Source organism: Oncorhynchus masou, chromosome 27 (assembly GCF_036934945.1).
Source record: "Oncorhynchus masou masou isolate Uvic2021 chromosome 27, UVic_Omas_1.1, whole genome shotgun sequence".
Taxonomy (NCBI): domain Eukaryota; kingdom Metazoa; phylum Chordata; class Actinopteri; order Salmoniformes; family Salmonidae; genus Oncorhynchus; species Oncorhynchus masou.
Window position 1 is genome coordinate 58,354,655 of NC_088238.1, and position 26,164 is coordinate 58,380,818.

Consider the following 26,164-nt stretch of genomic DNA (forward strand, 5'->3'; position numbering starts at 1 on the left):
AGATCAGTTGGCGTCTGAGACATTATTACTTATGATAAGACGACATAAACTGTATCTTTAAAAGTCTACAAATTCTATTCATCCGATTCACATGGAATTGTTGTGCAATTTAAATGTTTAAATATGTAACTATTTGTGAAAAGATGAAATTCAATTTTAGCTTCCAAATGAGAGAATTGGGTTTTCATGAGTGAACTATGCTCAACTCAGTGGCCCTGCCCACGTGAACAGACATTGGTTATAAACTACGAAACACGCCCTTCTCTCCCCTCCTATATAAAGCCCTTAACGAAAAGGTAACTTTCTGTTCCGAGGACCTAGGGCGACAGTCCTACATTAAAAGGGCTCAGACAATAACCTGTTCCACGGACATGTGGACTTGAGGTCCCCACGTTGAAAGGACAAAGAACTAAGCCAACCTCAGGAAGAATCTAACGAAATTAGCATTGAATTTCAATGGGAAGGTACGACCTATATGCTGGAAGGATGAATTTCGACTATACCCGCCAGAATATAGCATGAGCATATAGCATGGCAACTTGGTATGAACTTTGAAGTGTTATTCACTAAAGAAGTGATACCTCCTAGCCGTCACATTAGCGCAGCAACTGTAAACGTGGGCTAGGAGAGGACGGACAGAGTATCCATTCTACCACAATCCAGTTCACCACTAGACAGTCTTCTGAGAACCAGAGATCCATACTGGACAACCCGTCATACCATCTACAACCAATCTACCGAAGCACAGCTCAGAGTAAATACTTATTGCATTTTCCTTTTTCAAATGGGCGGTTATTTAGAATGCATAAGATTCTGTATTTACGATAGCATAGCTTCTCCCTTTGTTACTCAGTCTTCCCGCTCTTTCACTCAACCCCAGCCCCTTTTCTTTGTGTAAACAGCCACTGTATCGGCTCCGTTCACCAGGTCCATCAATGTAGGATACATTCTGTGTGATTAGTTAGGTATTTAGTAAATAAAGAATTAAACCAAATTATGTATTGCTGATTCAACTCGTTAGCCAGGGTTTGTGAAGATAACCAAGAATTTACAACTTTCATGAGACTAAACAAGGTGACGATTAAATATTGACTTCCATTGATGTAAAAGATTACCAGGTCTTTAAGAGTTTATTCGGGAGATAACAGCTCTATAAACATTATTTTGTGGTTGTCACACCCTGACTTTAGAGATCCTTATTTATTCTCTATGTTTGGTTAGTTCAGGGTGTGACTCGGGAATCAATGTTTTATATTTCTTTGTTGTTTTTGCCAAGTGTGGTTCCCAATCAGAGGCAGCTGTCTATCTCTGATTGGGGATCATATATAGGTTGTGATTTTCCAACATTGAATTTGTGGGGAGTAATTTTCTTTTTAGCTGTTTTGTTGCCTGACAGAACTGTGCGCTTTCGTTTTTTCGTTGCGGTGTTCAGTTTATTAAAAATCATGAACGCCAACCACGCTGCACCTTGGTCTCCTTCTTCAACCCACGAGTATTGTTACAGTGGTGCCCCGACTTTCTAGTTAATTACATTCACCTGATTAGCTTAATCAGTTAATATGAATTACAGAGAAATTATTTTATAGAATAGCATGTCATATCACTTAATCCGGCATGGCCAAAAACACGACACCTGGAATTAAAATAAATTTGGTGGGGTGGGGGGGTTGCACAACAAGCCTACCACTTTGAAGATGCAAAATAGTTTTACAATTACAGCTGCAAGTATTCTTCAAGGCAAAACTGCTCCAGCTCCTTCAAGTTGGATGGGTTACGCTGGTGTACAGCAATCTTTAAGTCATACCACAGATGCTCAATTGTATTGAGGTCTGGGCTTTGACTAGGCCATTCCAAGACATGTAAATAGTTCCCCATAAACCACTCGAGTGTCGCTTTAGCAGTATGCTTAGGGTCAATGCCCTGCTGGAAGGTGAACCTCCATCCCAGTCTCAAATCTCTGGAAGATTGAAACAGGTTTCCCTCAAGAATTTCCCTGTATTTAGCACCATCTATCACTCATTCATTTCTGACCAGTTACCCAGTCCCTGCTGATTAAAAACTTTCCCACAGCATGATGCTGCCACCACCATGCTTCCCTGTGGGGAAGCTGTTCTCGGGGTGATGAGGTGTTGGGTTTGCCCCAGACATTGCATTTTCCTTGATGGCCAAAAAGCTTATAATCCTCATTTGACCAGAGTACCTTCTTCCATATGTTTGGGGTGTTTCCCACATGTCTTTTGGCAAATACAAAATGTGTTTCCTTATTTTTCCTTTAATTAAGCATTGGCTTTGTTTTGGCCACTCTTCCGTAAAGCCCAGCTCTGTGGAGGGTCCGGCTTAAAGTGGTCCTATGGACAGACACTCCATTCTTCGCTGTGGAGCGTTGCAGCTCCTTCAGGGTTATCTTTGGTCTCTTTGTTGTCTCTCTGATTAATGCCCTCCTTGTCTAGTCTGTGAGTTTTGGTGGGTGGCCCTCTCATGACAGGTTTGTTGTGGTGCCATATTCTTTCAAATTTTTAGAATGGATTTATTGGTGCTCTGTGGGATGTTCAAAGTTTCTGATATTCTTTTTATAACCCAACCCTGATCTGTACTTCTCCACAACTTTGTCCCTGACCAGTTTGGAGAACTCCTTGATCTTCATGGTGCCACTTGCTTAGCGGCGTTGCAGACTCTGGGGCCTTTCAGAACAGGTGTAAATATACCTAGATCATGTGACAGATCATGTGACTTCTGAAGGTAATTGGTTGCACTAGATCTTATTTGGGGGTTTCATAGCAAAGGGAGTGAATACATACGCACCACTTTAACATTTTTTATTTTTTACATTCTTTTGAAACAAGTTATTTTTTTCAATTCACTTCACCAATTTGGACTATTTTGTGTATGTCCATAACATTAAAAAATCTATTTAAATTACAGGTTGTAATGCAAGAAAAATAGGGAAAATGCCAAGGGGGATGAATACTTTTGCAAGGCATAGTATTCTCTGTTTTTATTTCATCTAATCCGTCCGGCTAGTCAGAGGCTAGGAAAGCACACACAAATTCCCCTGGGTGGTGTAACACATGAGCTCTTAATCGTCTTCCTGGGTGGTGTAACACATGAACTCTTACCAGTCTTCCTGGGTGGTGTAACACATGAGCTCTTAATCGTCTTCCTGGGTGGTGTAACACATTAACTCTTACCAGTCTTCCTGGGTGGTGTAACACATGAACTCTTACCAGTCTTCCTGGGTGGTGTAACACATTAACCTTACTAGTCTTTCTGGGTGGTGTAACACATTAACCTTACTCGTCTTCCTGGATGGTGTAACACATTAACCTTACTCGTCTTCCTGGATGGTGTAACACATTAACCTTTACTAGTCTTTCTGGGTGGTGTAACACATTAACCTTACTAGTCTTTCTGGATGGTGTAACACATTAACCTTACTAGTCTTTCTGGATGGTGTAACACATTAACCTTACTCGTCTTCCTGGATGGTGTAACACATTAACCTTTACTAGTCTTTCTGGGTGGTGTAACACATTAACATTTACTAGTCTTTCTGGATGGTGTAACACATTAACCTTACTAGTCTTTCTGGGTGGTGTAACACATTAACCTTTACTAGTCTTTCTGGATGGTGTAACACATTAACCTTACTCGTCTTCCTGGATGGTGTAACACATTAACCTTACTCGTCTTTCTGGGTGGTGTAACACATTAACCTTTACTAGTCTTTCTGGGTGGTGTAACACATTAACCTTTACTAGTCTTTCTGGGTGGTGTAACACATTAACCTTTACTAGTCTCTCTGGGTGGTGTAACACATTAACCTTTACTAGTCTTTCTGGGTGGTGTAACACATTAACCTTACTAGTCTTTCTGGGTGGTGTAACACATTAACCTTACTAGTCTTTCTGGATGGTGTAACACATTAACCTTTACTCGTCTTCCTGGGTGGTGTAACACATTAACCTTACTCGTCTTCCTGGATGGTGTAACACAGTAACCTTACTAGTCTTTCTGGGTGGTGTAACACATTAACCTTACTAGTCTTTCTGGGTGGTGTAACACATTAACCTTACTCGTCTTCCTGGATGGTGTAACACATCAACCTTACTAGTCTTTCTGGGTGGTGTAACACATTAACCTTACTCGTCTTCCTGGATGGTGTAACACATCAACCTTACTAGTCTTTCTGGGTGGTGTAACACATTAACCTTACTCGTCTTCCTGGGTGGTGTAACACATTAACCTTACTAGTCTTTCTGGGTGGTGTAACACATTAACCTTACTCGTCTTCCTGGGTGGTGTAACACATTAACCTTACTAGTCTTTCTGGGTGGTGTAACACATTAACCTTACTCGTCTTCCTGGATGGTGTAACACATCAACCTTACTAGTCTTTCTGGGTGGTGTAACACATGATATCAGTGAGGCGTTCCTTTTTTTATTTTCTCTATCGCACACCTGTCTATTCTCTTTTTCTCTCGCTACCTCTCTCTTCTTTATCTCCTTCTCATTCTCTCCCTGGCTTGTACTCTTCCTTTTTCTCTCTCAGTCTCTCTCTGAAATGGTTGGTTTCACCCTCTGTCCACCCATCCCCTGTTCCATTTGTGAAAAGTGAGGTGAGGAGTCAAGCTCTATTTTCATGTTCAACAGAGTCTATCAATCAGTTAAAGTTAAGAGCAAGAAGGAGGAGGAGAGGGAAGGAGAGGGAGAAAGAGTCAGGGTGAGGAAGGGAAGAAGGGAAGGGAAACAGGGGACAAGAGACAAAAGAGGACATAAGGAATGCATGTGTGAAGGAGAGGTATGGAGGGAGTGGAAGTAGAGTCTATAGATAGAAGTCTGGAGAATAAAGGAATGTAAAGTTTGGAGAGTGACATTGGCATAGCGGCAGTCTCTTTAGTACCTGCACACTTCTTACAGATGACAACCCCCAGATTGATGGAGGCCCATTCGGGCTGCGACGCTCGGCAGTCGGCACAGATCCTGTTGGACTCGTTGAACCAGATCTTCTCGGCCACTTCATAATCGGAGAGCGTTTCGGCTATCGATTCCTGGAATGCTTCAATCCACTCCTCTTTCTCCCTTTCCGATTCGGCCGTGAAGCTGAAACAAAATATATATATTTTTAAACCACATTATTGATGCTAGCAGACCAATTTTAAACAGTACATACAATTTGTGTTGCTTCATGTGGTGGGGTTATATGGTTTCTTTACATTGTGGGATAAAAAAAATACACATTAAGGTATCTATAATAGATTCAAAACGGTGTGGTTCAAGTCCTGAATGCTGATTGGCTGACAGCCGTGATATATCAGACCGTATACCATGGGTATGACTAAACATTTATTTGTACTGCTCTAAGTACATTGGTAAGCAGTTTACAAATAGTCATAAGGCCTAAAAACAAATAAATTAGCAAAAATGTCTAAAAAAAATAATTTTTCTTTGTCATTATGGTGTATTGTCTGTAGATTGATGAGGGAAAAAAACTATTGAATCAATTTTAGAATAAGGCTGTAACGTAACAAAATGTGGAAAAAGTCAAGGGGCCTGAATACTTTCCGAAGGCACTGCATATACAAAAGTATGTGGACACCCCTTAAAATTAGTAGAGTTGGCTATTTCAGTCAAACCCTTTGCTGAGAGGTGTATAAAATCAAACACACAGCCATGCAATCTCCATAGCCAAACATTGACAGTAGAATGGCCGTACTGAAGAGCTCAGTGACTTTCAAAGTGGCACCGTCATAGGATGCCACCTATCCAACAAGTCAGTTTGTGAAATGTCTGCCCTGCTAGAGCTGCAACGGTCAACTGTAAGTGCTGTTATTACGAAGTGCTGTTATTGTGAAGTGAAAAGGTCTAGGAGAAACAACGGCTCAGCTGTGACGTGGTAGGCCACACAAGCTCACAGAACGGGACCGCCGAGTGCTGGAACGTGTAGCACAGCGGTGGGAAACTCCAGTCCTCTGGGGCATGATTGGTGTCACACTTTTTCTCCATTCCTAGCAAACACAGCAGATGAATCAAATTGCATTCAAAACTGAAGATCACGATCAGGACTGGAATTGCCCACCCTTGTTGAAGCATGTAAAACATTGTCTGTTCTCGGTTACAACACTCACTACCGAGTTCCAAACTGCCTCTGGAAGCAACGGCAGCACAATAACTGTTTTGTCGGGAGCTTCATGAAATTGGTTTCTATGGCCGAGCAGCCTACCGAGCAGCCATACAAGCCTACCATAACCATGTGCAATGCCCAGCGTCGGCTGGAGTGGTGTAAAGCTCGCCGCCATTGGACTCTGGAGCAGTGGAAAAGCGTTCTCTGGAGTGATGAATCACTCTTCACCATCTGTCAGTCCGACATACGAATCTGGGTTTGGCAGATGCCAGTTGAACGCTACCTACCCAAATGCATAGTGCAACTGTAAAGTTTGGTGGATGAGGAATAATGGTCTGGGGGTTCATGGTTCGGGCTAGGCCCCTTAGTTCCAATGAAGGGAAATCTTAGTAGACAATCACACTCTAGACAATTCTGTGCTACCAACTTTGTGTTAACAATGCCCCCGTGCTCAAACTGAGGTCCATACAGAAAAAGAGATCGGTCTGGAAGAACTTGACTGGCCTGCAAAGAGCCCTGACCACAATCCCATAAACACCTTTGGGATAAATTGGAACACCGACTGCGAGGTTAAACACATCATTGGTTAAGTGTGTGTGCGTGCGTGTCTTTGTCTGTGTGTGTGTGTGTGTGTGTGTGTGTGTGTGTGTGTGTGTGTGTGTGTGTGTGTGTGTGTGTGTGTGTGTGTGTGTGTGTGTGTGTATATGTAGGGGTATACCGTGGCTTCACCTCCCTTTGCATTTTTCTTATTTTGTTGCTTTACAACCTGGAATTGAAATATAATTTTGGGGGGTTTGTATCATTTGATTTACATAACATGGCACCTTTTGCTACAATTACAGCTGCAAGTATCTTGGGGTATGTCTTTATAAGCTTGGCACATCTAGCCACTGGGATTTTTGCCCATTCTTCAAGGCAAAACTGCTCCAGCTCCTTCAAGTTGGATGGGTTACGCTGGTGTACAGCAATCTTTAAGTCATACCACAGATTCTCAATTGGATTGAGGTCTGGGCTTTGACGAGGCCATTCCAAGACATTTAAATGTTTCCCCTTAAACCACCCGAGTGTTGCTTTAGCAGTATGCTTAGGGTCATTGTCCTGCTGGAAGGTGAACCTCCGTCCCAGTCTCAAATCTCTGGAAGATTGAAACAGGTTTCCCTCAAGAATTTCCCTGTATTTAGCGCCATCCATAAATTCTTCAATTCTGACCAGTTCTGACCAGTTCCCCAGTCCCTGCCGATGAAAAACATACCTACAGCATGATGCTGCCACCACCATGCTTCACTGTGGGGATGGTGTTCGAGGTGATGAGATGTGTTGGGTTTGCGCCAGACCTTCGGGAGTCTCCCACATGCCTTTTGGCAAACACCAAACGTGTTTGCTTATTTTTTCTTTAAGCAATGGCTTTTTCCTGAGCACTCTTCTGTAAATCCCAGCTCCGTGGAGTGTACGGATTAAAGTGGTCCTGTGGACAGATACTCCAATCTCTGCTATGAGGCTTTGCAGCTCCTTCAGGGTTATCTTCGGTCTCTTTGTTGTCTCTCTGATTAATGCCCTCCTTACCTGGTCTGTGAGTTTTGGTGGGCGGCCCTCTCTTGGCAGGTTTGTTGTGGTGCCATATTCTTTCATTTTTTAATGATGGTTTTAATGGTGCTCCGTGGGATGTTCAAAGTTTCAGACACTTTTTTTATAACCCAACCCTGATCTGTACTTCTCCACAACTTTGTCCCTGACCTGTTTGGAGAGCTCCTTGGTCTTCATGGTTGCTTGGTGGTGCCCCTTGCTAAGTGGTGTTGCAGACTCTGGGGCCTTTCAGAACAGGTTTATATATACTGAGATCATGTGACACTTAGATTGCATACAGGTGGACTTTATATAACTAATTATGTGACTTCTGAAGGTAATTGTTTGCACCAGATATTATTTAGGAGCTTATAACAAAGGGGGGTGAATATATATGCATGTACCACTTTTCCTTTTTTTCCCCTTTAAAAAAAGTTATTTTTTTCATTTCACTTCATCAATTTGGACTATTTTGTGTGTGTCAATTACATGAAATCAAAATCAAAATCAATTTAAATTATAGGTCGTCATTCAACAAAATAGGAAAAATGCCCAAGGGGTGTGAATACTTTTGCAAGGCACTGTAAACAGGTCCTTTGACATCGTCAGTGTAATATGAAACATTAACGGAGAACGTTGGAAAAATATTCTCACATGAGAGGGAGAGAGAAAGAAAGAGAGATGAAGGAAGGAAGGGAGAGAGACAGAGTGGGGGAAAGATAAACAGTGAGGGAAGATGAGAACATTGGAGACAAATGTTGATGTGTCAGCCATTAGAGTCCATATAAGTGCATGTGTGCAAAATAATACATGTCTCACAGTGTGTGTGTGTGTGTGTATATTTCAATATCAGACACACACACACTCCTTATCAGTCAGTTGCTCTTTTTCTACCACTCAGAATCCTTTAGCACACAATCCTTTTCCCTCTGCTTTCACAGAAACACACATTCCTATCCCCCCCGCCAGTCTCTCGGGCTGGGAGAGGAAGAGCTCCCAAATTGGGTGCCTATCAGGGCCTAAAGTGACTGGGAGTCATCCGAGACTGGTGCTACCCTGTCACTTACTCCAGCCATGTCTCACTCATTAGGATTCTAGCAAGACAACGACTGAGCGGAGTGCTTCCCCCAAAGCTTTTCAACATATCTATTACTTTCTCTCACAGGCATAAAGATGCACACATTGCAGCTGCGAGTAGAGCTGGTGAATCTCTCTCTCTCTCTCTTTTTTTTCTTGCTGCTGGAAAGAAGGATGGAAGAGAGGGAGGGAGGATAGGAGATGAGGGAGGAGAGAAGAGGAGAGAAGCTGAGATGAAGTTAGTCTGGTGGTTTCCATGGTAACCTCTCATTCTGTCTCTCCCCCCATCTCCCTCTCCATCCCTCTCTTTCCTGTTGACACAGAGGGTCGGTGGTAGTATATCCCAGAGCAGCATCAGCAGCAGCAGTTGGGATCGATAGGAGAGCATCTGAACTCAATCAACCTATCTGCTTTCTGCTGAGGACAATTCCAAAGGGATGACTGCTCCCATCAGGACTTGAACAACTGCCTCAAAGACCACAGAAGAAGTGTGAGAGTGAACTACTGCCTCCAAGACCACAGAAGAAGATGGATAATGAACTACTAACTCAGTGTTCTGCTATTGCTGTAAGAATAGTCCACAGAGACCAGTGCTAGCATATGCCAACCTGTGCTCTTCCATTAGCCATTACCACTGCAAATTATATACCAATCCAGCACCAACACATGTTCTACAAATAAAAACCTGAAGTGTTCGGTAACACCGCAACAAACCATTCATAAGGCATTTATAAACCATTCATAAGGCATTTATAAACCATTCATGGAGCATTTATAAACCATTCATGGGGCATTTATAAACCATTCATGGGGCATTTATAAACCATTCATGGGGCATTTATAAACCATTCATGGGGCATTTTTTTTTATTTTTTTTATTTTACCCTTATTTAACCAGGCAAGTCAGTTAAGAACAAATTCTTATTTTCAATGACGGCCTAGGAACAGTGGATTAACTGCCTGTTCAGGGGCAGAACGACAGATTTGTACCTTGTCAGCTCGGGGGTTTGAACTTGCAACCTTCCGGTTACTTACAACGCTCAAACCACTCATGGGGCATTTATAAACCATTCATGGAGCATTTATAAACTATTCATGGAGCATTTATAAACCATTCATGGAGCATTTATAAACCATTCATGGGGCATTTATAAACCATTCATGGGGCATTTATAAACCATTCATGGGGCATTTATAAACCATTCATGGGGCATTTATAAACCATTCATGGGGCATTTATAAACCATTCATGGGGCATTTATAAACCATTCATGGGGAATTTATAAACCATTCATGGAGCATTTATAAACCTTTCATGAGGCATTTATAAACCATTCATGGGGCATTTATAAACCATTCATGGAGCATTTATAAACTATCCATGGAGCATTTATAAACCATTCATGAGTCGTTTACAAGCCATTCATGAGTCATTTACAAGCCATTCATGAGTCATTTACAAGCCATTCATGAGGCATTTATAAACCATTCATAAGGAATTTAATAGGTATTGATAGTTTATCATTTATTACATCACTACTCCCACATCAGTAAAACTGGAGTTTGAGTTTATTTGTATTTTTACAGGGACAGTGCACATTAATCAACGTTTCAGTAAAAATTATGGTTTTAGCTAGCTGGCTCATTTTCAACCACAGTCCCTAGGCAGGTTATTAAAAACCATTCCAATCACAATACAGACAATCAATGAGCAGTGAGCACATGCAGAGCAACAAAGGACAAGCAACACGTAGCAGACAGACAGAGCAACATAGGACAAGCAACACACAGACAGACAGAACAACACAGGACAAGCAACACGTAGTACGCAGACAGACAGAGCAACACAGGACAAGCAACACGTAGTACGCAGGCAGACAGAGAAACACAGAACAAGCAACAACATAGTATACAGACAGACAGAGCAACACAAGTCAAGCAACACGCAGACAGACAGAGAAACACAGGACACGCAACACATAGTATGCAGACAGACAGAGCAACACAGGACAAGCAACACGTAGTATGCAGAAAGACAGAGAAAAACAGGACAAGCAACACGTAGTTCGCAGACAGACAGAGCAACACAGGACAAGCAACACTTAGTATGCAGAGAGAGAAACACAGGACAAGCAACACGTAGTATGCAGACAGACAGAGCAACACAGGACAAGCAACACGTAGTACGCAGACAGAAAGAGCAACACAGGACAAGCAACACGTAGTATGCCGACAGAAAGAGCAACACAGGACAAGCAACATGTAGTATGCAGACAGAGAAACACAGGACAAGCAACACGTAGTATGCAGACAGAGAAACACAGGACAAGCAACACGTAGTATGCAGAAAGACAGAGAAAAACAGGACAAGCAACACGTAGTTCGCAAACAGACAGAGCATCACAGGACAAGCAACACGTAGCATGCAGACAGAGAAACACAGGACAAAGAGCACGTAGTACGCAGACAGAGAAAGATAAGCAACATGTATCACGCAGACAGAGAAAAATAAGCAACATTTAGCACGGATACAGACAGAGCAATTGCACAAAAAAGCAACAAAACAAAATCCATAAAAGCAGAAAAGTGTTTTCACACATCACCAGTTACAGACAACACGAATACAAGCTAGTAAGCTAGTTATTCAGATGTGTATCAGCTAGTAAGCTAGTTATTCAGATGTGTATAAGGTGGTAAGCTAGTTATTCAGATGTGTATAAGGTGGTAAGCTAGTTATTTAGATGTGTACAAGCTAGTAAGCTAGTTATTTAGATGTGTATAAGATGGTGAGCTAGTTATATAGATGTGTACAAGCTAGCAAGCTAGTCATTTAGATGTGTTCAAGCTAGCAAGCTAGTTATTTAGATGTGTACAAGCTAGTAAGGTAGTTATTTTGATGTGTACAAGCTAACAAACTAGTTATTTAGATGTATACAAGCTAGCAAGCTAGTTATTTAGATGTGTACAAGCTAGTAAGGTAGTTATGTTGATGTGTACAAGCTAACAAACTAGTTATTTAGATGTATACAAGCTAGCAAGCTAGTTATTTAGATGTGTACAAGCTAGCAAGCTAGTTATTTAGATGTGTACAAGCTAGCAAGCTAGTTATTTAGATGTGTACAAGCTAGCAAGCTAGTTATTTAGTTGTGTATATGTACTAACTTAAACATCCCGTGTTGTGTGCTTGTTATTTTACTCGGTAGAGCAGGAATGTCTGCCAATGGCATGCCCATCTTTTTGTGAGAAATTACACTGGTCATTCAACACATTTATAAAGTACTTATAAAGCATAAATAGCGCTCACTTTAGATAAGGAGCTACACAAATAATTAGTAAATGGTTTATAAATGTGGGAGTAATGATAAATAAACGTTGAACACACTTTATATATACACTGTTGACTGAGACCTGAGCCCAATGCTAATATACTGTTGACTGAGATCTGAGCCCAATGCTAATACACTGTTGACTGAGACCTGAGCCCAATGCTAATACACTGTTGACTGAGACCTGAGCCCAATGCTAATACACTGTTGACTGAGAACTGAGCCCAATGCTAATACACTGTTGACTGAGATCTGAGCCCAATGCTAATACACTGTTGACTGAGATCTGAGCCCAATGCTAATACACTGTTGATTGAGACCTGAGCCCAATGCTAATACATTGTTGACTGAGACCTGAGCCCAATGCTAATACACTGTTGACTGAGAACTGAGCCCAATGCTAATACACTGTTGACTGAGACCTGAGCCCAATGCTAATACATTGTTGACTGAGACCTGAGCCCAATGCTAATACACTGTTGACTGAGAACTGAGCCCAATGCTAATACACTGTTGACTGAGATCTGAGCCCAATGCTCTGCACACACACACACACACACGCACGCACACACACACTCACACACACACACACACACACACACACACACACACACACACACACACACACACACACACACACACACACACACACACACACACACACACACACACACACACACACACACACGCACACACACAACCTGTCTCATTGCTGTATGACCGCCCTGCCATGTGTACGAGGAGAGAACAGGGCTCCAGGAAGACAAGCGCTAATTATTGATCTATTTTTGACATTTTTTTTAACAAATCTCCCGGGAGGGTTGTGCACGCCTGGCGCTGTGATGCAACATCATCCCTTGTACAGGCTGCCGCTATGGAGGACGGGGCGGATGCAGCGTTTTGAGCGACCCCGGGACCTCCACGCCAATAATCGATGAGCCGCTTGCTTGTTTGTCTGTTAATGGCCCATTTAAAGCCCAACCGCCGAGACAAAACACTGTCTGTTTGCTAGAATTGTTTTGGATTCTTGCATTAAATATTTTGTTGTTTCTTCACCTGGCATATATATGACCGATCAATCTGTTTATCTATCTCTCCTTAATGGCCGTGTTCGTTTCAGTCCTATAAAGAGATGGGTATAATTGTGATTTTGTGCTTCAAAGAGGACTCTGTGAGAATAATTGTGGAACATCCTGATGAGGTGATGGGCACCTGAGGGGGTTTCATGGATCTAAATCAATTTCAAACCTACTAGCATCTCCTACCTGGGATTTAGACAAAACTCATTTAATCACTTTAAGCTGTAAAGACTCACTCTGTGAATGGTTTCATTGTTTTTAATGGCGGGAATCACCCTGTGGTGTTTTTGGCTTTGCTTCACCAATCACCACCAGACTAGCAAAATTGTACTTTAAAGCAAGCAAGCTATGTTTGCTAAGAGTACAGACATAAAGAGAGAAGGGGAAGAGGTGTTTTGAGGTGGTTGTTTTACAGTCACATAGCATTTTGTTGCATCATTAACATAGTCTACAGTAGTACTACTTTATGATATTCAGCATCTATTCACATTCAGTATAAAGACAAATATGTTCCCTTATTTAAAGGCCTAGTGCAGTCATAAAACATGATTTTCATGTGTTTGATACATAATTGAAAATGATGATAATGCCCTTTTAGTGTAAAAAGCAGTTTGAAAAGAATGCCTGAAATTTCTGCCTGTTTTTTGCAGGATGGAGTTTTGACTTTTATTTTTGAATTTCACCTTTATTTATCCAGGTAGGCGAGTTGAGAACAAGTTCTCATTTACAACTGTGACCTGGCCAAGAATGAAGCAAAGCAGTGCGACACAAAACAACAAGGAGTTACACATGTAATAATCAAAAGTACACTCAATAACACAATAGAAAAAGTATATGTACGGTGTGTGCAAACGATAAGATAAGGGAGGAAATAAATAGGCCATAGTGTCAAAATAATTACAATTTAATTACAATATAGAAATGAAACACTGGAGTGATAGATGTGCAGAAGATGAATGTGCATGTAGAGATACTGGGGTGCAAAGGAGCCAAAAATAATAATACATAGAAATAAATTGCAGTATGGGGATGAGGTAGATGGATGGGCTATTAACAGATGGGCTATGTACAGGTGCAGTGATCTGTGAGCTGCTCTGACTTAAAGTTAGTGAGGGAAATATGAGTCTCCAGCTTCAGTGATTTTTGCAATTTGTTCCAGAGAACTGGAAGGAAATGCAGTCAAAGGAGGAGTTGGCTTTGGGGGTGACCAGTGAGATATACCTTCTGGAGTGGGTGCTACGAGTGGTTGCTGCTATGGTGACCAGTGAGCTGAGATTAGGCAGGGCTTTACCTAGCAGAGACTTGTAGATGACCTGGAGCCAGTGGGTTTGGTGGGTAGTATATGGGCCTTTGGTGATGGCACTGTGATAGACTGCATCCAATTTGCTGAGTAGTGTTGGAGGCTATTTTGTAAATGACATCGGAGGATGCTATGTTGCGAAATAGGAAGCCAATTCTAGATTTATTTTTGGATTGGAGATGCTTAATGTGAGTCTGGAAGGAGAGTTTACAGTCTAACCAGACACCTAGGAATTTGTTGATGTCCACATATTCTAAGTCAGAACCGTCCAGAGTAGTGATGCTGGACGGGCGGGCAGGTGCAGGAAGCGATCGATTGAATAGCATGCATTTAGTTTAACTTGCATACAGAGCAGTTGGAGGCCACGGAAGGAGAGTTGTATGGCATTGAAGCTCGTCAGGAGGTTAGTTAACACAGTGTCCAAAGAAGGGTTCGAAGTATACAGAATGGTGTCGTCTGCATAGAGGTGGATCAGAGAATCACCAGCAGCAAGAGTGACATCATTGATGATGTATACAGAGAAAAGAGTTGGCCCGAGAATTGAACCCTGTGGCACCCCCATAGAGCCTGTCAGAGGTCCGGACAACAGGCCCTCCGATTTGACACACTGAGCTCTATCAGAGAAGTAGCCTGGTGAACCAGGCGAGGCAGTCATTTGAGAAACCTAGGCTGTTGAGTCTGCCGATAAGAATGTGATGATTGACAGAGTTGAAAGCCTTGGACAGGTCGATGAATACAGCTGCACAGTATTGTCTCTTCTCAATGGCAGTTGAGATATCATTTAGGACTTTGAGCTTGGCTGAGGTCCACCCATGACCACCTCTGAAACCAGATTGCATAGCGGAGAAGGTACAGTGGAATTCAAAATGGTTGGTGACTTGGCTTTCAAAGACCTTAAAAAGGCAGGGTAGGATAGATATAGGTTTGTAGCAGTTTGGGTCTAGAGTGTCTCCCTCTTTGAAGAGAGGGATGACCGCAGCAGCTTTCCAATATTTGGGGATCTCAGACAATACGGAAGAGAGGTTGAACAGGCTCGTAAAAGGGGTTGGAACAATTTCGGCAGATAATTTTAGAAAGAGAGGGTCCAGACTGTCTAGCCCGGCTTTAGTTATTAGGGCAATAACAAAGAGAGTTCCAAACCTCTCTGCCAGTTTTCTCTTCCCCACTCAGAACGCTCCCAGACAATCCTAGCAAAATTCTTGCTTGAGAAATAGCTCCTTACTAAGAATTAATGTTTTATATTTGTGACAATTGTAATTGAAAACAATCACACTAAGGTACCTATGTTACCAAGAAATGATTTGACATTGAGATAAATAGCTGCATTGTAACTTTAATGTATTCCCTAACCTTAACATTCCAAGGTAACGTTCCAAGGTAACATTCCAAGGTAACATTACAAGGTAACATTCCAAGGCTAACATTCCAAGGTAACATTACAAGGTAACATTCCAAGGTAACATTCCAAGGCTAACATTCCAAGGTAACATTCAAAGGTAACATTCCAAGGTAACGTTCCAAGGTAACATTCCAAGGTACCATTACAAGGTAACATTCCAAGGCTAACATTCCAAGGTAACATTACAAGGTAACATTCCAAGGTAACATTCCAAGGCTAACATTCCAAGGTAACATTCAAAGGGAACATTCCAAGGTAACATTCCAAGGTTAACATTCCAAGGTAACATTCCAAGGTTAACATTCCAAGGCTAACATTCCAAGGTAACATTCCAAGGTAACATTCAAAGGTAACATGCCAAGGTAACATTCCAATGTAACATTCCAAGGTAACATTCAAAGGTAACATTCCAAGGTAACATTCCAAGGCTAACATTCCAAGGTAACATTCAAAGGTAACATTCCAAGGTAACACTCCAAGGTTAACATTCCAAGGTAACATTCAAAGGTAACATGCCAAGTCATAACCTTTTTACAGAAGTTTCCCTTGAACAGTTTACGGTAGAAATACAAGTAACTATTCAACTTCACAGTTGGATTCATTGTTACCTCTCAGTGTGTTATCTAACAATGACATTCCACGGAAGCCTTTCTATTATGAGTAAATCACCTTTAAAACCCTGACCTTGAATGTGAGTTTGGATTGTTTTGGGATATATGATTATTGTAGGTAAAATAGAATAAGTGTCACGACTCCCGCCGAAGTTGGCTCCCCTGCCTGTTAGGGCGTTGCTCGGCGGTCGTCGTCACCGGCCTACCGATCACTTTTCTGTTAGTTTAGTCTTATGAGTTGCACCTGCTCCTATTTGTGTTTTCTTGATTTGCTTTCCTATTTAAGCTTGTGAAGCCCATCCTTGTTTGTGCGGGATTATATTTTGTTCACGTCTTGTATCAGAGGTGTTATTGTGCTCCGGACCGTGTTACCCTGTGTTTTGGGTTGGTCTGTGTTTTCTGCCCTGTGTTTGGGTTGGTCTGTGTTTTCTGCCCTGTGTTTGGGTTGGTCTGTGTTTTCTGCCCTGTGTTTGGGTTGGTCTGTGTTTTCCGCCCTGTGTTTGGGTTGGTCTGTGTTTTCCGCCCTGTGTTTGGGTTGGTCTGTGATTTCTGCCCTGTGTTTGGGTTGGTCTGTGTTTTCTGCCCCGTGTTTTGGGTTGGTCTGTGTTTTCCGCCCTGTGTTTGGGTTGGTCTGTGTTTTCTGCCCTGTGTTTGGGTTGGTCTGTGTTTTCTGCCCTGTGTTTGGGTTGGTCTGTGTTTTCCGCCCTGTTTTTGGGTTGGTCTGTGTGTTCTGCCCTGTGTTTTGGGATGGTCAGTGTTTTCTGCCCTGTGTTTGGGTTGGTCTGTGTTTTCTGCCCTGTGTTTGGGTTGGTCTGTGTTTTCCGCCCTGTGTTTGGGTTGGTCTGTGTTTTCTGCCCTGTGTTTTGGGATGGTCAGTGTTTTCCACCCTGTGTTTGGGTTGGTCTGTGTTTTCCGCCCTGTGTTTGGGTTGTTCTGTGTTTTCTGCCCTGTGTTTTGGGATGGTCAGTGTTTTCCACCCTGTGTTTGGGTTGGTCTGTGTTTTCCGCTCTGTGTTTGGGTTGGTCTGTGTTTTCTGCCCTGTGTTTTGGGTTGGTCTGTGTTTTCCGCCCTGTGTTTGGGTTGGTCTGTGTTTTCCGCCCTGTGTTTGGGTTGGTCTGTGTTTTCTGCCCTGTGTTTGGGTTGGTCTGTGTTTTCCACCCTGTGTTTGTGTTGGTCTGTGTTTTCTGCCCTGTGTTTGGGTTGGTCTGTGTTTTCCGCCCTGTGATTGAGTTGGTCTGTGTTTTCTGCCCTGTGTTTTGGGTTGGTCTGTGTTTTCCGCCCTGTGTTTGGGTTGGTCTGTGTTTTCCGCCCTGTGTTTGGGTTGGTCTGTGTTTTCCGCTCTGTGTTTGGGTTGGTCTGTGTTTTCCGCCCTGTGTTTTGGGTTGGTCTGTGTTTTCTGCCCTGTGTTTGGGTTGGTCTGTGTTTTCCGCCCTGTGTTTTCGGTTGGTCATTGTTTTCCGCCCTGTGTTTGGGTTGGTCTGTGTTTTCGGCCCTGTGTTTTGGGATGGTCAGTGTTTTCCACCCTGTGTTTTGGGCATGACCATTTTGTGCCAGAATAAAGTGCATTTCTCCCTGAACCCTCTGCTCTCTGTGCCTGATTCCTACCTTCCCCTCCTAGTCATCCGTGACAATAACATACCTTAAGGGAACTTTTTGACAATCACCGTATGGTTAGTGAGAAAGTCCATATTGGAAATGTACCGTCCCTTACTAGACGTCCGAAAACATTTTTAAAATTCGGGGACGGCGTCGGGCCGAGCAGCAGGGCCAGACCTACCGGGAAGTCATCAAATGAACTTTGTCGGACATTCGGTTTTCGTTTTATAAAATAATCAAATTTTGGTCCATTTTTCCGCTATGCCGGAAGATCCCACAAGAGGGCATAAGCAATCATATTGCTATTGGACAAAACATCCCGAATCACGACGGGCCATATCTCGAAAACTGAAAATATTTCGAAGCCGAAACTTGGTGAGCATAGGTTTGGCATAATGGGCAGTTGGCCCCGAACAAGATGGCGTCTAGGCCTCAACGGTTTTTGAGCTATGGCCATATTTCTGGGATTAAAGGTCCAAAATGAAAATAGAGAAAAGATTTTTTCACTTCACGTCAAAGTCAAGGAGCCTCCGGTGTCAATAAAAAAAAAAATCAGCCATTTATCTATCGTCATTTAAGAGAAATCGTACGATGAAAGGTTTGTGATGTTCAGATATAGGTGTTTTTTTTTCAACGGTTACAGATCCAGTTGCAGGGTGTTCATACGAATATTTTTAAAGTGTGCTGCGGAGCTCTGCGACATTTCTGTGATTTTCTATGATTTTCTGAAATAACACACACTCACTAAACCCTCCGTAAATAACTCAGTTCTTAACGTAAGGACTTAAAACTCAGGATTCTGTAAAGGCATACCCCAATGAGGATATGAGTTTATTTATAGCTTCCTGTGCCAACAGGAAGTGCCTTAAATGGTGTCATAGTGGCTGTATCCAAGGGTTAAAAAGGTCAGATCTTTTCAAAACCCTCCTGAACTGTAAAATCACTCATTTCTCCCATCAGATGTCAAAGAAAAGCTCTCACACACACACACAGCAAGGATGGAGTGACAAAGCGCGGTGTTTAAAGAAACAGAGAGCAGGCAATGGCATAAACATAATCCCAAGGCCGTGCCGAGTCCAACGAGGCGCCCCGCTTGACCGTAGCTCGCTCGGTCTGAGCGCAGCGACCATGAGAAAAATAGGCCCACAATGAAGCCTGCACCACAATGTCATTTGATTTTGGGTGACAGCGGCGGAACCGTTAGGTTTAGAAGGACAATTCAAACACAGGACTGTTCCTAAGGTCCTCCCGATCTGTGCAAGCCTAACCTTGACCGTGTGACATTAACCCTTCACAGTTAAAAGAAGGTGTTAACATAAAAACAGTGTGCATTGACTTCTCTCCCCATAGGAATACATTGCCTGCTCCCCTAAATACAACCTGGAGTCTATATGGGTTATGAATGCTGTATGAACCTGTCTTCTATGACATTCCATCAGACCACTATGAGGTCTACCTGTGTCGATTCTAAGCTTCCTGGAGCAACCGGAAGTGGTTAAATTGACCCAAAAGGTATTTGGATGTACATCACCTCCAAAGGTGAAAATGACTCTGCATTATTCAACCCTGTGTAGATCAGTCAATTCTCAACTTAAAGACTTAAAACTCAGGATTCTGTAGGTTTGTATGTCAATCAAGACATGTGTGTATTTATAGCTTCCTGTGCCAACCGGAAGTACCATAATTGGTGTCTCAGGGGCTGTTTGGAAGGGTTAAAAAATTCAGATCTGTCCAAAACTTCATATGTGTGATTAGGCAACCCCCATGAACTGAAAATCAGTCATTTTTCCCATAAAAATTCAAAGGAAAACTAAATCACACAGATACACAACTTGGATGGAGGGACGTATTGGGGTGTGTAGAGACTGACAGTGCCTCCAATAGTTAGCTTTGTTCGAGCTAAAAAAGAACCGTCAGACCTAAAGTTCCGAAACTTTAGAATCCTGTTCTAGACCTCAGGTCGATAGTGCGTGGTGAGTTACGGCGCTCTAGAAGATTCTCGGACCGAGAAACAGCGTCGAACATTTGCAATGACTTCAATTCATTTTGACCATTACGAAAATGGCGACATTTAGAAATGTCCCAGAGACACAAGACTAGGTGCATTGTGACCGTCTCGGCCCATAGAGACAGAACCCAACATCTCTGTCCGATAGCTCATTCAAGGACCCCGTAGCAAGGCATGGAAAAAAGTGGATTTTCAGCACCCATTAGGCTTTTACTCGGACACCAAATGACCTATCGAGCCGAAACTTGGGATTCGGGGTCGCCTCACATAGGACTACACATAATGTCCGAACTGGCCCCGCAGCTAGAAAGTAACTATGTGTTTTATGTTTTTTTTATGGTTTGAACCGAAGGCGTTGTGAATTTTGGGCCAGCTCTGCAGTATGTGATACTTGGCTCCTAAACGAGTTGGGAAAAGTGGGTTTGGTGTCAGTTTGTATCAGTTTGGTGTCAGAATGATATCAAATTGACTGATGGAGGGTGACTTGCAGGTGACTCTTGTCCATTTGCAATATGTTTAAGCGGTGAGGTACCATCACCAAAAGCGACATTCTGAAATCAACCCTAACGAGCAATGGAGAGGTACCAGTATCACTGCCCAGCCATCCTGAGTTCATCGGGCCAGTCAATTTGGCATTCCTGCATGATTTTTATAGCATGACAAATTGGTGATGGTGAATGCCCAGTTAACCATATGGCAAATGCACAGTGACTTTGAAAGAGTGAGAAAACATTACCAAATGGACATTCTGAAATCAACCCTAATGAGCGATGGAGAGGTACCAGAATCACTGCCGAGCCATCCCGAGTTCATCGGGCCAGTCAATTTGGCATTTCAGCACGAATTTTCAGTGACTTTGCAAAAGTGAGAAAACATTTGCAATATGTTTTAACAGTGAGGTACCATCACCAAAAGCGACATTCTGAAATCAACCCAAACGAGCGATGGAGAGGTACCAGAATCACTGCCCAGCCATCCCGAGGTCATCGGGCCAGTCAATTTGGCATTCCTGCATGATTTTTATGGCATGACAAATTGGTGATGGTGAATGCCCAGTTAACCATATGGCAAATGCACAGTGACTTTGAAATTGTGAGAAAACATTACCAAATGGACATTCTGGAATGAACCCTAATGAGCGATGGAGAGGTACCAGAATCACTGCCGAGCCATCACGAGTTCATCGGGCCAGTCAATTTGACATTCCTGCACGAATTTTCAATGACTTTGCAAAAGTGAGAAAACATTTGCAATATGTTTTAACAGTGAGGTACCATCACCAAAAGTGACATTCTGAAATCAACCCAAACGAGCGATGGAGAGGTACCAGAATCACTGCCCAGCCATCCCGAGGTCATCGGGCCAGTCAATTTGGCATTCCTGCATGATTTTTATGGCATGACAAATTGGTGATGGTGAATGCCCAGTTAACCATATGGCAAATGCACAGTAACTTTGAAAGGGTGAGAAAACATTACCAAATGGACATTCTGGAATCAACCCTAATGAGCGATGGAGAGGTACCAGAATCACTGCAGAGCCATCACGAGTTCATCGGGCCAGTCAATTTGGCATTCCTGCACGAATTTTCAATGACTTTGCAAAAGTGAGAAAACATTTGCAATATGTCTTAACAGAGAGGGACCATCACCAAAAGTGACATTCTGAAATCAACCCAAACGAGCGATGGAGAGGTACCAGAATCACTGCCCAGCCATCCCGAGTTCATCGGGCCAGTCAATTTGGCATTCCTGCATGATTTTTATAGCATGACAAATTGGTGATGGTGAATGCCCAGTTAACCATATGGCAAATGCACAGTGACTTTGAAAGAGTGAGAAACATCACCAAATGGACATTCTGGAATCAACCCTAACGAGCGATGGAGAGGTACCAGAATCACTGCCAAGCCATCCCGACTTCATCGGGCCAGTCAATTTGGCATTCCTGCACGAATTTTCAGTGACTTTGCAAAGGTGAGAAAACATTTGCAATATGTTTTAACAGTGAGGTACCATCACCAAAAGTGACATTCTGAAATCAACCCAAACGAGCGATGGAGAGGTACCAGAATCACTGCCCAGCCATCCCGAGTTCATCGGGCCAGTCAATTTGGCATTCCTGCATGATTTTAATAGCATGACAAATTGGTGATGGTGAATGCCCAGTTAACCATATGGCAAATGCACAGCGACTTTGAAAGAGTGAGATACATCACCAAATGGACATTCTGGAATCAACCCTAACGAGCGATGGAGAGGTACCAGAATCACTGCCAAGCCATCCCGACTTCATCGGGCCAGTCAATTTGGCATTCCTGCACGAATTTTCAGTGACTTTGCAAAAGTGAGAAAACATTTGCAATATGTTTTAATAGTGAGGTACCATCACCAAAAGTGACATTCTGAAATCAACCCAAACGAGCGATGGAGAGGTACCAGAATCACTGCCCAGCCATCCCGAGTTCATCGGGCCAGTCAATTTGGCATTCCTGCATGATTTTTATAGCATGACAAATTGGTGATGGTGAATGCCCAGTTAACCATATGGCAAATGCACAGTGACTTTGCAAAAGTGAGAAAACATAAACAAATGGACATGATGAAATCAACACCACGAGTGATTGAAAGGAACAACAATCACTGCCCGGCCATCCCGAGTTCATCAGGCCAGTCAATTTTGCATTTCTGAAGGATTTTTGAGCATGTCAAATTTCTTATGACATTTGGCCCCCACAAAACATATGCCTTATGCACAAGTAAAAAAAAAAAAAAAAAACATTATGATAATAAAATATGACTAAAGTATGTTGATACAGTTCTTATACGTGTGTAATTGACACAAAATTCGAAAAAAAAATCGAAAAACGGTCCAGAAAGCACTTTTTTAGGGGTGTGTGAAGTTTTTTATGAAATTTTGCAATTATTGACTTTTGACTTCTGACTTCCTATGAAATCATATTGCAGATGGAGAAAACACATGCAATAATGCGCAAGTAACAAAAATAAAAACACGCCACCTGTTGGATTTTTGAAGTGTTACAACTGGCAATAGCCATATGGCATTTGAAGTACATTTTGCATGAATCAACGCCGATTTGGGTGGTATTGACCAATGTGTACATGGTTTGTAATCTGCCAATAGTTTGCCATTCATTTTTGTCCAATACAGGGGGACTTCCCTTACATGCTTATGTTTGAAGGGCATTTTTGATAGAAATGAATGTGGCTACAATAGAAATAAAATATATTAACGTTGAGGGATTTAGCTCAGAACTATCTTAAACAGACCATTGACATCCTACGTATTGCTACATAAAATATTAAAGAAATATTGACTGCAATTTATCATTTCAATAAGTGACCTCACCACACTTTCTCAAAGAACCATGTCTAGTCTATAATGATTCCAGGTAATATAAACTCAGCAAAAAAAGAACCGTCCTCTCACTGTCAACTGTGTTTATTTTCAGTAATATTCAGTTAATATTTGTATGAACATAACAAGATTCAACAACTGAGGCATAAACTGAACAAGTTCCACAGACATGTGACTAACAGAAATGGAATAATGTGTCCCTGAACAAAGGGGAGGGTGGGGGTCAAACTCAAAAGTAACAGTCAGTATCTGGTGTGGCCACCAGCTCAGCTGCATTAAGTACTGCAGTGCATATCCTCCTCATGGACTGCACCAGATTTGCCAGTTCTTGCTGTGAGATGTTACCCCACTCTTCCACCAAGGCACCTGCAAGTTCCCGGACATTTCTGGGGGGAATTGCCCTAGCCCTCAACCTCTGATCCAACAGGTCCCAGATGTGCTCAATGGGATTGAGATCCGGGCTCTTCACTGGCCATGGCAGAACACTGACATTCCTGTCTTGCAGGAAATCACATACAGAATGTGCAGTATGGATGGCTGGTGGCATTGTCATGCTGGAGGGTCATGTCAGGATGAGCCTGCGGGAAGGTACCACATGAGGGAGGAGGAGGTCTTCCCTGTAACGCACAGCGTTGAGATTGCCTGCAATGACAACAAGCTCAGTCCGATGATGTTGTGACACACCGCCCCAGACCATGATGGACCCTCCACCTCCAAATTGATCCCAGAGTACAGGCTTCGGTGTAACGCTCATTCCTTCGACGATAAATGCAAATCCGACCATCACCCTTGCTGAGACAAAACCGTGACTCGTCAGTGAAGAGCACTTTTTGCCAGGCCTGTCTGATCCAGCGACAGTAGGTTTGTGCCAATAGACGACGGTGTTGCCAGTGATGTCTGATGAGGACCTGCCTTACAACAGGCCTACAAGCTCTCAATCCAGCCTCTCTCAGCCTATTGCAGACATTCTGAGCCCTGATGGAGGGATTGTGTTTTCCTGCTGTTGTCATCCTGTACCTGTCCCGCATGTGTGATGTTCAGATGTACAGATCCTGTGCAGGTGTTGTGGTCTGCCACTGCAAGGACGATTAGCTGTCCATCCTGTCTCCCTGTAGCTCTGTCTTAGGCATCTCACAGTACAGACATTGCAATGCATTGCCCTGGCCACATCTGCAGTCCTCATGCCTCCTTGCAGTCCTCATGCCTCCTTGCAGTCCTCATGCCTCCTTGCAGTCCTCATGCCTCCTTGCAGTCCTCATGCCTCCTTGCAGTACTAATGCCTCCTTGCAGTCCTCATGCCTCCTTGCAGTCCTCATGCCTCCTTGCAGTCCTCATGCCTCCTTGCAGTCCTAATGCCTCCTTGCAGTCCTCATGCCTAAGGCACGTTCAAGCAGATGAGCAGGGACCCTGGGTAGCTTTCTTTTGGTGAAGTTATTTGGATTTTTACGAATTATCTTGAAAAAGGGCCATTTCTTTTTTTTGTTGCTGAGTTTATTTAATAATGAACACTTAAGCAGCAGAGAGGAATAATGTGTGCACGAACACTCTCACACGTGGTTGATTAGTCCCGAGGGCCTTGGTTGTATGAGCTACGGGCGGTAGGTAGATTAGCGTTTAAGAACGTTTGGCCTGTAACCAAAAGTTTGAATCCCCGAGCTGACAAGGTACAAAATCTGTCGTTCTGCCCCTGAACAGGCAGTTAACCCACTGTTCCTAGGCCGTCATTGAAAATAAGAATTTGTTCTTAACTGACTTGCCCGGTAAAATAAAGGTAAAAAATAAAAAAATGTAAAATTTGAGCAAGGCACTTAACTATAATTGCCCCTGTAAGTCGCTCTGGATAAGAGCGTTGGCCAATTGACTAAAATGTCAAATGTAAGTAACACGTTCACTCCCTGACCACTGTGATGAAACAGAGGTGGCGTAGTTTTAGAGTTCAGGGAGCTGGCTGGTTGGAGTGGCAAACCCCTGGCTCTCTCTGCCTTTTAACCAGAGATGATACTAATCACCTTTAAAAACCTTACTTTGAATGTGAGATTGGATTGTTTTGGGAGATATGATTATTGTAGGTAAAATAGAATAAGATGCTTATGTTTGAATGGCATGTTTTTGATTGTAATCTTCTATTTTAGGCCAGGAGGAGAAACGGACTGAGAAGTGGGTATAAAACACCAACACACACGGGTTCATACTCAGCCGCTCACACACACAAACATACACTTGCACATACACATATTTTCTCACAGACAGAGACACTCACCAGAAGTTTCTGAAGGGAGTGTTGATTTGGAAGAGCCTCCTGTCTGTATCTTTAACGTTAGTAGCAGTCAGGTCGATGAGGGAAATACCCAGGCCAGCTCTGAAGTCCTGTAGAATGGATACACTATGTCAGATCAAACATAAAGTAACACTAGGAGGCCAAGTGCATGATGGGGAAACAGAGGAGAGAGAGAGAGAGAGAGGGGATGGGAGGTCATAGGTCATTCACATGGAAGTCACTCCCTGACACAAAACAAGTAATTCAACAGATACATGCATTGACCACAGTGATGAACTGCATTCTGTGTCAATACATTTTGCTTCCCGTCTTCATCGAGTTTCCGCCTCGTCTTACCGTGAACGCAGTCTCCGCTAACGCAGGAACGCAAAGCCTTTGAATTGAACCCTTGTGTAGTCTTAACATTCTGTATACCCCCCTTGGCCTAA

At 42.8% G+C, this 26,164-nt stretch overlaps 1 protein-coding gene across 3 annotated transcripts in view; it reads right to left on the reverse strand.

Moving 5' to 3' along the window:
• arap2 (ArfGAP with RhoGAP domain, ankyrin repeat and PH domain 2) overlaps positions 1-26,164 on the reverse strand; it is a 267,094-nt gene that overhangs the window by 144,786 nt on the left and 96,144 nt on the right. For all 3 annotated transcript variants that reach the window (XM_064940778.1, XM_064940777.1, XM_064940779.1), the window contains exons 10-11: positions 25,719-25,825; positions 4,901-5,100 (exon numbers count right to left, since the gene is read on the reverse strand). In XM_064940778.1, coding sequence (XP_064796850.1) covers positions 4,901-5,100; positions 25,719-25,825 — 307 coding nt within the window. The remainder of the gene's footprint in view (positions 1-4,900; positions 5,101-25,718; positions 25,826-26,164) is intronic.